Source organism: Pristiophorus japonicus, chromosome 9 (assembly GCF_044704955.1).
Source record: "Pristiophorus japonicus isolate sPriJap1 chromosome 9, sPriJap1.hap1, whole genome shotgun sequence".
In the NCBI taxonomy this organism is placed as follows: domain Eukaryota; kingdom Metazoa; phylum Chordata; class Chondrichthyes; family Pristiophoridae; genus Pristiophorus; species Pristiophorus japonicus.
In genome coordinates, this window is record NC_091985.1 from 202306227 (window position 1) to 202317986 (window position 11760).

An 11760-nucleotide genomic window follows, 5' to 3' on the forward strand; every position below is an offset into this window, starting at 1 on the left:
GAGTAAGGAGAAAGGGCCCAAAAATGGAGCAGTTGGAAACAAGACATCAATTAGTGTCCCATTATCTTGGAAATCAATGCCTTGACACGTTATTTTAAATAAAGCTGATTTATTTGACAGATATCCAAAATACTAAATAAAAGCCTAGTTCTATGGGGTCATTATCAGCAGAAACAAACCCCAACTGCCAGAAAGAACAGTGGCAAACATTTAAAGAAATGTTCCAAAATTCTCAATGAATATACTTTCTATTGAGAAATTAAAAAATCCATGGGAAAAGTGATCTATCTGTGGCTAACTAAAAAAGTTAAGGATAGTATATCAAAAGAAGCAGCTTATAATGTTGCGAAGAATAGTAGTGAGCTTAAGGATTGGGAGAGCTTTAGAAACCAGCAAAGGATGACCAAAAATTGATAAAGGAGGAGTAAACAAGGAAGAAATAGAAAAACAGATAATATGAGCTTCTACAAATATGTAAAAACAGAGCAGCAAAAGGAATCAGTGTATTTAGTATGTTTGGAATTACAAAAGGCATTTGATAAGGTGCCATATAAAAGGTTGCCATGCAAACTAAGGGCTCACAGGATTGGAGATAATGTATTAGTATGGAATAAGGATTAGTTAACGGACAGAAAACAGTAGGTAGGGATAAACGGGTCCTTTGCAGGTTGGCAGGCTGTAACAATGGGGTGCCACAAGGATTAGTGCTGGGGCCTCAGCTATTTACAATCGATATTAATGACCTAGATGCAGTGACTGGGTGTAATGTATCCAAGTTTGCTGACGATACACAGCTAAGTGGAAAAGTAGGCTGTGAGGAGGACATAAAGAGCCTGCAAAGGGATACAGACAGCTTGAGTAGGTAATAAGGTGGCAGATAGAGTATAATGTGGGGAAATGGGAGTTTATTCACTCTGGTAGGAAATCTAGCAAAACAGAATATTTTTTGTGGAGAGAAACTATTAAATGTTGCTGTTCAGAGGCATTTAGGTGTCCTCGCACAGGAAACACAGAAAGTTAGCATGCATGTGCAGCAAGAAATTAGGAATGCAAATAGCATGTTGGTCATTATTGTAAAGGGATTGGAGTACAAGAGTATGAAGTCTTGCAACAATTGTACAGGGGCTTTAGTGAGACCACACCTGGAGTACTGTGTCTAGTCTTGGTCTCCTTATCTGAGAAAGGACATACATGCCTTAGAAGCGGTGCAACAAAGGTTCACTCGATTGATTCCTGGGATGAGAAGGTTGTCTTATGACAAGAGATTGTGTAGAATGGGCCGATACGCTGTGAGGTTTCGAAGAATGAAAGGTGATCTCATTGAAACACACAAGATTCTAAGGGGGTTTGACGGGGTAGATGCCGATAGGTTGTTTCCTCGAGCTGCAGAGTCTAGAACTAGGGGTATAGTCTCAGGATAATTAAGGCAGCAATGAGGAAGAATTTCTTCACTGAGAGGGAATTCTCTGCCACAGAGGGTTGTAGATTCTGAAACACTGAGTATATTCAAGGACGAGATAGATTTCTGGACCCGAGGAGAATCAGGGGATATGGAAATCGGGCGGGAAAGTAGAGTTGAGGGCGATGATCAGCCCTGATTTTATTGAATGGTAATGCAGGCTCGAGGGGCCGTTTTTCCTACTCCTGCTCCTAATTCTTATGTTCTGACAGTTTGGTCTTGCACATGATTCACAGCATCAATAAGCAGAATCTAACTCTCCGCAGGTAGAGAATTTCAAAGATTCACAACCCTGAGTGCAGAAGTATCTCCTCATCTCAGTCCTAAATGGCCAACCCCTTATCCTGAGACTATGGGCCCAAAATTCGCCACCATTTAGTGCCAAATTTTGGGAGGTATCACTGTTTTTTGGAGCTAACTTAAGTTTGCAAGTTTTGCCACAGGTATAATGCCATCCTTAACAGATAACGGACAACTTTTTAAGTTAACGTTTTTATGACATCACTTTTGACTTTTTTGCACATTTCACCAATAAGGATTTTTCCCAAAAACGGTGCCGGGGACCGCTTTGAAAAACCTTACCGTACCAAATCGGAGTCTGATAGAAATCGGCATTACAGACACCATCTTCTTTATTGGAGCCGAGTTTTAGGTTTTGGAGGGAGGGAACAAGACTTATATTATATCCAAACTGATTAAAAATGTTTGTTTGTGCGGAGGGAAGTGAGAAACTTTTTTTATTGCAGTAAATTGCGAGTTCCACCAACGAACCACTGCTCACTGGGCTCGAGGCACACAGGGCCGGAGTGCTGGCCGGCAGGATCGCTCCCTCGGCCGGACACACGAGCTCGGGGCTCCGCTTCCAAAGAAGCAGGGGGAGGGTAAACTAAGCCGGGGAGAGGGGCTACAGCTTGGGGGGGGGAGGGGGGGCTTTTCGGCCAGGGATAGGGATAGGGGCGACAGTGGGGGGGGGGGGGGCCATTCGGCCAGGGATAGGGGCGGCAGCGGGGGGCCATTCGGCCAGGAAGAGGGGCAGAAAATGCTGGAAATCTCAGCAAGTCGGCACGGGAAAAATCAGCATGGGTTAGCTGCAGTGTAAAGCTGTACAATTACACGTTACCCTGGAAACCTAAATGCTTGGGCATGCGCAGAACGGGGCCTCAGTTTTTTGGCACTATCAATTAGCCCCACCCACAGAAGCCAAGGTCTTTCTGTACAGCGCCAAATTCAAACAGAAAAATGGTGAAACTTTGGGGTTTTCTTGCTGTGACTCTGGCTTAAAAATTCAGCTGTTAATCTCTAATAGCGCCAAAAAAAGACAATGTGGAATATTGGCCCCTATGACCCAGAGTTCTAGACTCTCGAGCCAAGAGAAACAGCCTCTCAGCATTTGTGTGAGGAAGTGCTTCCTGACATCACCCCTGAACGACCTTGTGGTGGACTCCCTCACCAGAGGAAATAGTTTTTCCTTTAAATCATCTTAAACATCTTAATTAGATCAATCATTAATCTTCTATATTCAAGGGAATACAAGCCGAGTCTGTGCAACCTGTCCTCATAATTTACAAAAGTCACCACTGCAAGTACAGGATCATAGAATTACAGAAATTTACAGCACAGAAGAAGGCCATTCGGCCAACAAGTCCACCTAATCCCACTTTCCAGCTCTTGGTCCGTAACCTTATAGGTTACAACACTTTAAGTGCACATCGAAGTACGTTGAGGTATGCGATAAGTGTTTCTGTCGCCACCACACTTTCAGGCAGTGAGTTCCAGACCCCCACTATGTGAAAAATTGTCTCCTCAAATCCCATCTGAACCTTCTAATTACTTTAAATCTATGCCCCCTGGTTATTGACCACTCTGCTAAGGGAAATAGGTCCTTCCTATCCTCTCTATCGAGGCCCTTCTTAATTCTATATACCTCAATTAGGGCTCCCCTCAGCCTCCTCTATTCCAAAGAAAACCCCAGCCTATCCAATCTTTCCTCAGTTAAAATTCTCCAGTTGAGGCAGCATAGAAACATAGAAACATAGAAAATAGGTGCAGGAGTAGGCCATTCGGCCCTTCTAGCCTGCACCGCCATTCAATGAGTTCATGGCTGAACATTCAACTTCAGTACCCCATTCCTGCTTTCTCGCCATATCCCTTGATCCCCCTAGTAGTAAGGACCTCATCTAACTCCTTTTTGAATATATTTAGTGAATTGGCCTCAACAACTTTCTGTGGTAGAGAATTCCACAGGTTCACCACTCTCTGGGTGAAGAAGTTCCTCCGCATCTCGGTCCTAAATGGCTTACCCCTTATCCTTAGACTGTGAACTCTGGTTCTGGACTTCCCCAACATTGGGAACATTCTTCCTGCATCTAACCTGTCTAACCCCGTCAGAATTTTAAATGTTTCTATGAGGTTCCCTCTCATTCTTCTGAACTCCAGTGAATACAAGCCCAGTTGATCCAGTCTTTCTTGATAGGTCAGTCCCGCCATCCCGGGAATCAGTCTGGTGAACCTTCGCTGCACTCCCTCAATAGCAAGAATGTCCTTCCTCAGGTTAGGAGACCAAAACTGTACACAATACTCCAGGTGTGGCCTCACCAATGCCCTGTACAACTGTAGCAACACCTCCCTGCCCCTGAACTCAAATCCCCTTGCTATGAAGGCCAACATGCCATTTGCTTTCTTAACCGCCTGCTGCACCTGCATGCCAACCTTCAATGACTGATGTACCATGACACCCAGGTCTCTTTGCACCTCCCCTTTTCCTAATCTGTCACCATTCAGATAATAGTCTGTCTCTCTGTTTTTACCACCAAAGTGGATAACCTCACATTGCATCCTCGTAAATCTCCTCTACCAACTCGATTGCACATCTTTCCTATAATGTGGTGACCATAACCACACGCAGTATTCTAACTGTGGCCTAACTAGTGTTTTATATCATTCAAGCATAACTTCCCTGCTTTTATATTCTATGCCTCGGTTAATAAAGACAAGTATTCCATATGCCTTCTAACCACCTTATCTACCCGTCCTGGTACCTTCAGGGATCTTTGGACATGCACTCCAAGGTCCCTCTCTTCCTCTACACTTCTCAGTATTCTACCATTTATTGTGTATTCACTTGTCTAGTTAGCCTGTCACAAATGCATTACCTCACATTTCTGCAGATTGAATTCCATTTGCCACTGTTGTGCCCACCTGACCAGTCCATTGATATCTTCCTGCAGTCTACAGCTTTCTTCTTCATTATCAACCACACGGCCAATTTTCATATCACCTGCAAACTTCTTAATCAAAACCCCTACATTCAAGTCCAAATTATTGATTATATACCACAAAAAGAAAGGGACTAAGTACTGAGCCCTATAGAACCCCACTGGAAACATCCTCCCAGTCACAAAAACACCCATCGACCATTACACTTTGCTTCCTGTCTCTGAGCCAATTTTGGATCCAACTTGTCACTTTGTCCTGGATCCCATGGGCTTTAACTTTCGTGACCAGTCTTCCAATAGGACCTTATCAAAAGCCTTGCTAAAATCCATATGGACTACATCAAACACACTACCCTCATCGACCCTCCTCATTATCTCCTCAAAAAATTCAATCAATTTAGTCAGACACTACCTTCCCTTAACAAATCCATGCTAACTTTCTTCGATTAATCCATGACTTTCTAAATGAGGATTTATCCTGTCATTCAGAATTTTTCCAATAAATTTCCCACCACCGAGGTTAGGCTGACTGTCCTGTAATTATCCCTTTTTAATCAACGGTACCACATTAACAGTCCTCGTGTCCTCTAGCACCACACCTGCAGCCAGAGAGGATTGGAAATGATGATCAGAGCCTCTGCTATTTCCTCTCTTGCTTCTCTGAACAGAATACATTTCATCCAGGTCTCGGGATTTATCTACTTTCAAAGCTGCTAAACCCCTTAATACTTCCTCTCTCACTATGGTTATTTCATCTAATATTTCACACTCATCGTCCCCGATTGCAATGCTTGCATCGTTCCTCTCTTTTGTGAAAACAGACACAAAGTATTCATTATGAACCATACCAAGCCCTCCTCCTCCACACAGATTTGCTTTATGGTCCCTAACAGGCCCTTTTGTTATCCTCTTGCTCTTAATGTATTTATAAAACATCTTTGGGTTTTCCTTGCCCTCTCTTTGCTTTCCCAATTTCCTTTTTAATTTCACCCCTGCACTTTCTATACTCCTCTCGGGGTTCTGCAGTATTGTGCGCTTGGTATCTGTCATAAGGTTGTCTTGATTTCTTTATCCTACCCTGTATGCTCTTTATATTTGAGAGTGACTTACCCAACTCTGAAACTCGGATCTTAAACTTAAATACAGTCAATTACACAGGTTTGAAGGGCGAGTTGGCTAAGGTAGATTGGAAAAATAGATTAAAAGGTACAGCAGTCGATAAGCAGTGGCTAGCATTTAAAGATATAATTCTCAACAAAAATACATTCCATTGAGAAACAAAGGTCCACGGGAAAAGTGATCCATCTGTGGCTAATTAAAGAAGTTAAAGATAACATTGGTTTGAAAGAAGTTGTTTATAATGTTGCAAAGAATAGTGATAAGCCTGAGTATTGCGAGTTCCAGAAACCAGCAAAGGATGACCAAAAAATTGATAAAAAGGGAAAAAATAGAATGCAAGAAAACACGAGCCAGAAATATAAAAACAGATTGTAAGAGCTTCGACAAGTATACAAAAGTGGAATAGAAAAAATAAACGTTGGTCTCTTAGAGGCGGAGACAGGAGAATTTTTATTTTTTATTATTTGTTCATGGGATGTGGGTGTCACTGCCAAGGCCAGCATTTATTGCCCACCCCTAATTGCCCTCGAGAAGATGGTGGTGAGCCATCTTCGTGAAATGCTGCAGTCCATGTGTTGACGAAAGTCCCACATTATTATTGAATTATTATGGGGAATAAGGAAATGACATAAACATTAAACAAATATTTTGTATCAGTAGAAGACGTACAAAACATACCTACAATGGTGGGGAACCGAGGGTCTAATGAGGGTGAGGAATGAGACTAAAAGCTGACAAATCACTGGACCGGACGGCCTACATCCTCGGGTTCTAAAAGAGATGGCTGCAGAGATAGTCGAGGCATTGGTTTTGATCTTCCAAAATTCCCTAGATTCTAGAACGGTCCCAGTGGATTGGAAATGTAACACTGCTATTCAAGAAATGAGGGAGAGAGAAAACAGGGAACCACAGGCCAGTTAGCCTAATAGCAGTCGTCTGGAAAATACTGGAACCCATTGTTAAGGAAGTGGTATCAGGGCATTTAGAAAATCATAATATGATTAGGCAGAGTCAACATGGTTTTATGAAAGGGAAATCGTGTTTGACAAATTTATTAGAGTTTTTTGAGGACGTAACTAGCAGGGCAGATAAAGGGGAATCAGTGAATGTAGTATATTTGGATTTCTAAAAGGCATTCGATAAGGTGCCACATAAAAGGTTATTGCACAAGATGAGGGCTCATGGTATTGGAGGTAATGTATTAGCATGGATAGACGATTAGTTAACGGACAGAAAGCAGAGAGTAGGGATAAACAGGTCCTTTGCAGGTTGGCAGGCTGTAACTAGTGGGGTGCCACAAAGATCAGTGCTGGAGCCTCAGCTATTTACAATCTATATTAATGACCTAGATATATAGATAGACGATGTGAGTGGGCAGTAAGGTGGCAGATGGAGTATAATGCAGGGAAATGTGAGGTTATTCACTTTGGTAGGAAGAATAGAAAACCATAATATCTTTTAAATGGTGAGAAACTTTTAAATGTTGGTGTTCAGAGAGATTTGGGTGTCCTCATGCAAGAAACACTGAAAGCTAGTATGCAGGTACAGCAAGCAATAAAGAAGGCAAATAGTACGTTGTCCTTTATTGCAAGGGGGTGGAGTATAAGAGTAAGGAAGTCTTGCTACAAATGTACAGGGCCTTGGTGAATCCACACCTAGAGCACTGTGCACAGTTTTGGTTTCCTTATCTAAGGAACGATATACTTGCCTTGGAGGCGGTGTAACAAAGGCTCATGATTCCTGGGATGAGAGGGCTGTCTTATGATTAGAGATTGTGTAGAATGGGCCTATACTCTCTGGAGTTTAGAAGAATGAGAAGTGATCTCATTGAAACAGACAAGATTCTGAAGGGGATTGATAGCATAGATGCTGAGAGGTTGATTCCCCTGGATGGAACTAGGGGGCACAGTCTCAGGATTAGGGAAAGGCCATTTAAGGCAGAGATGAGGAGGAATTTCTTCACTCAGAGAGTTGTGAATCTTTGGAATTCCCTGCTCCCGAGGGCTGTGGATGCTGAGTCTCTGAGTATATTCATGGCTCAGATATATAGATTTTTGGTCTCTAGGGGAATCAAGGGATATGGAGAAAGTGGTGTTGAGGTCGATGATCTTATTGAATGGTGGAGCAGGTTCGAGAGGCTGTATGGCCTGCTCCTGCTCCTATTTCTGATGTTCTTATGTTGACACCCAAGGGGCTCTAGATTTATTAGTCCCACCCTTTTTCTTAAGGGAACATATGAACCCTCACTATCTCCCTCCTTGAATACCTCTCACTGCTCTGACACTGATTTACCTTCAAGTTCCTGTTTCCAGTCCACTTTGGCTAAATCACATCTCAGCTTTTCCCAAAATTAACTTTTCCCCAATTGAGAACCTTTATTACTGGTCTATCTTAGTCCTTTCTATAACTACCCTAAATCTAACTAAATTATGATCACCAGCACCAAGATGTTCTCCCACTGATATCCCTTCCACCTGCCCAAATTTCATTCCCCAAAACTAAGTCCAGAACCGCCCTCTCTCTTGTTGGGTTTGCTACGTCCTGCCTAAAAAAGTTCTCCTGAATGCATTTTAAGAATTCTGCTCCCTCTATACCTTTCACACTACTTCTATCCCATTTATATTAGGGTCGCTGAAATCCCCTAGTATTACTGCCCTATTGTTTTTTCGCTTAGCAGAAATGTGCCTACACATTTGCTCTTCTATCTCCCTCTGACTGTTTGGGGGTCTATAGTACAACCCCAGCAGTGTGATTGCCCATTTTTTGTTCTTCAGTTCATCCCACATGGCCTCATTTGATGACCTCTCTAACATATCATCCCTCCTCACAGCTGTAATTGTTACTTTAATCAATACTGCGACCCGCCCCCCCCCCCCACCTCCTTTTTTATCCCCCTCTCTATCTCGTCTTAAAACGCTATAACCAGGAATGTTGAGCTGCCATTCCTGCAGTTCTTTTAGCCATGTCTCACTACAATATCGTACCCACACGTGTCCATTAGTGCCCTCATCTCATCTGCCATAATTCCCTAGACTCCATGCACTGGCATTGAAGTAATTCTGAAGAGGGCTGTCTTATGATTAGAGATTGTGTAGAATAGGCCTAGGAACAGGTAAAATTCTGATGGGACTGGACAGGTTAGATGCAGGAAGAATGTTCCCAATGTTGGGGAAGTCCAGAACCAGGGGACACAGTCTAAGGATAAGGGGTAAGATGAGGAGTGAGATGAGGAGAAACTTCTTCACTCAGAGAGTTATTAACCTGTGGAATTCTCTACTGCAGAGAGTTGTTGATGCCAGTTCATTGGATATATTCAAGAGGGAGTTAGATATGGCCCCGACTGCTAAAGGAATCAAGGGGTATGGAGAGAAAGCAGGAAAGGGGTACTGAGGTGAATGATCACCCATGATCATATTGAATGGTGATGCAGGCTCGAAGGGACAAATGGCCTACTCCTGCACCTATTTTCTATGTTTCTATGCATCTGGGAGGACGCTGAGCACCTCGAGTCTCGTCGCCGAGAGCATGCAGAAGGAGCGTGCGGCAAACCAAACTCCCCACCCACCCTTTCCTCCAACCACTGTCTGTCCCACCTGTGACAGAGACTGTAATTCCCAGATTGGACTGTTCAGTCACCTGAGAACACACTGAGTGGACCAAGTCTCCCTCACTCCGAGGGTCTGCCTGTGACGTGACTGGAACCCTGAAGCCCCGCCCACTCATTGTTCCTGGCCAAGAGGGCCGTGCATGCGCCGTGACCCCGCCTGTGGAAGATGGCGGCCAGTGACCCCGCTGACCCGGGCCTGTCACCGCGGGGTAAACAGGGGACTTGCGGGCTCTGATTCTACGCCTGAGGCCTACACCGGATGTTTATGAAGATTCCCAGCCCACCCCCGGGTCCATATCTCCCCGCAGCGCCTACAATCTCCTACCGCCTTCTGGAAACATCTGTCCAACCCAGCTCCGTCTTCACCGCCCGCGCATGCTCAGTGAGGGAGACTCGGGCTCAGCCCCGCCCACTGGGGGCTGAAAGCCCCGCCCCTCGCACACTCTGATTGGTTGGAGGACCCACCGCCCGCTCGGTCCTCCAGTCCCGCCCCCGCTCTTCCTATTGGTTGGGAGTTGCCGTTAATCACCCGGGCAGCGTGAGCTGAGCATGCGCGGACGATGGGGGCCCAGGCCCCGAACAAGAACCTACGGCTCCGGCCTTTCCCCGAGCGGCGGGGGCAGCTGCGGGGCTTTCTCCCGGTGACAGGCCCGGGGACGGCCACCATATTGGGAGGCTGAGGGGGCAGCAGGGCGCATGCGCGGCCTTTCCCTGGGCCAGGAACCAGGAGGAGAGAATGTTGTGAATTTCTATCCTGGACTCACAGTCAGGGCTTTTGTAAACTGCTGTTCCAGGCTGTGAGAGAAGGGGGGCAGCATTTACAGGCCGCAAACTCACACCCCACATCACATCCAGGTCTGACACACTCACTCCATTCATCAGGGACCCAATATCATCGGCCTTTCAATGTGGAAGGACAAATGTTTGTCTGTTCTGTTTGTGGAAAAAGATTTCAAACATTAGTGTGACTGGAAAAGCACCGAGACACACACACACCCGAGTGAGAGTGTTCCAGTGCACTGACTGTGGAAAGAGCTTTAACCAGTTACACAGCCTGAAAAAATATCGCACCATTCACAGCGGGGAGAAACCGTACACGTGTTCTGTGTGTGGACGAGGCTTCAACTGATCGTCCAACCTGGGGAGACACAAGGACACCCGCACCATGGAGAAACCGTGGGAATGTAGGGACTGTACAAAGGCATTTAATTATTCATCTGAGCTGATAAATCATCAACGCAGTCACACCGGGGAGAGGCCATTCATCTGCTCCGTGTGTGGGAAGGGATTCACTCACTCGTCCATTCTCCAGACACATCAGCGAGTTCACACTGACGAGAGACCATTCAGCTGCACTCACTGTGAGAAGAGGTTCAAGCAGTCATCCAACCTCTTTCTACACCAGCGAGTTCACACTGGGGAGAGACCATTCACCTGCACTGTGTGTGGGAAGGGATTCACTCGGTCATCCCACCTGCTGACACACCACCAAGTTCACACCGGGGAGAGGCCATTCACCTGCTCCGTGTGTGGAAAGGGATTCACTCATTCATCCGACCTTCTGACACACCATCGAGTTCACACTGGGGAGAGGCCATTCACCTGCTCCGTGTGTGGAAAGGGATTCACTCGTACATCCGACCTTCTCAAACACCATCGAATTCACACTGGGGAGAGGCCATTCACCTGCTCCGTGTGTGAAAAGGGATTTAATCGATCATCGAACCTGCTGGCCCACCATCGAATTCACACTGGGGAGAGGCCATTCATCTGCTCAGTGTGTGAAAAGGGATTTAATCGATTATATAACCTGTTGACACACCAGCGAGTTCACCTGTGTCTGCAGGGGTTGGATTCTGCTCTTAGTCACATCCAAGACTGAACCATCTTCATTATGACAGTTGGGTTTTGTTTTTGCTGATATTAATAACCTTATAACTGGGTTGGAGTTTAATATTCTGGATAAATAGCTGTTTGACTTGTCGGGCTGCTGTGTTCCTTTAAGAACCACTGTCTGGTCTTTCCCCATAATTTCTGATGTGAGTCCCTGAATTATTTTACAATAAAATTATGACCTTTTACTTCAATCCAAAATTGATCTTTGGTACAAAATCTATAATTCCATGTCTAAAAGGTTCCATTGATTAACATCTCCAATGAGAAAGTGCTGATTAATCCTTTGCAGACAATTCTTACTGACATGCACATTACACACAGTGGCACCTCCATCATCCACCAGAAAGAAGGCGAATGGGAATCAGAGACCCTTAAGTGTTGCCCCTCCTGTCTGGTACAGCAATCCTGTTGGCACGGGAATGGAGACATGTCCAGTCAAAGTAACGGGATGAGTTAAAGATATT

The 11760-nt window shown here is 44.9% G+C and overlaps 2 protein-coding genes across 2 annotated transcripts in view; one reads left to right on the forward strand and one right to left on the reverse strand.

Moving 5' to 3' along the window:
• The window catches only part of LOC139274065 (zinc finger protein 271-like), a 97339-nt gene extending 87540 nt beyond the window's left edge, over positions 1–9799 (reverse strand). Inside the window, exon 1 of the mRNA XM_070891116.1 lies at positions 9726–9799. The gene's annotated coding sequence lies outside the window, so the exon portion shown is untranslated. The remainder of the gene's footprint in view (positions 1–9725) is intronic.
• A 143-nt stretch (positions 9800–9942) lies between these two features.
• LOC139273408 (zinc finger protein 271-like) lies at positions 9943–11494 on the forward strand. Its single transcript, XM_070890290.1, has one exon. It carries the CDS (start codon positions 10566–10568, stop codon positions 11280–11282), a length of 717 nt encoding a protein of 238 aa, XP_070746391.1. The 5' UTR covers positions 9943–10565; the 3' UTR covers positions 11283–11494.
• The last annotated feature ends 266 nt before the right edge of the window (positions 11495–11760 follow it).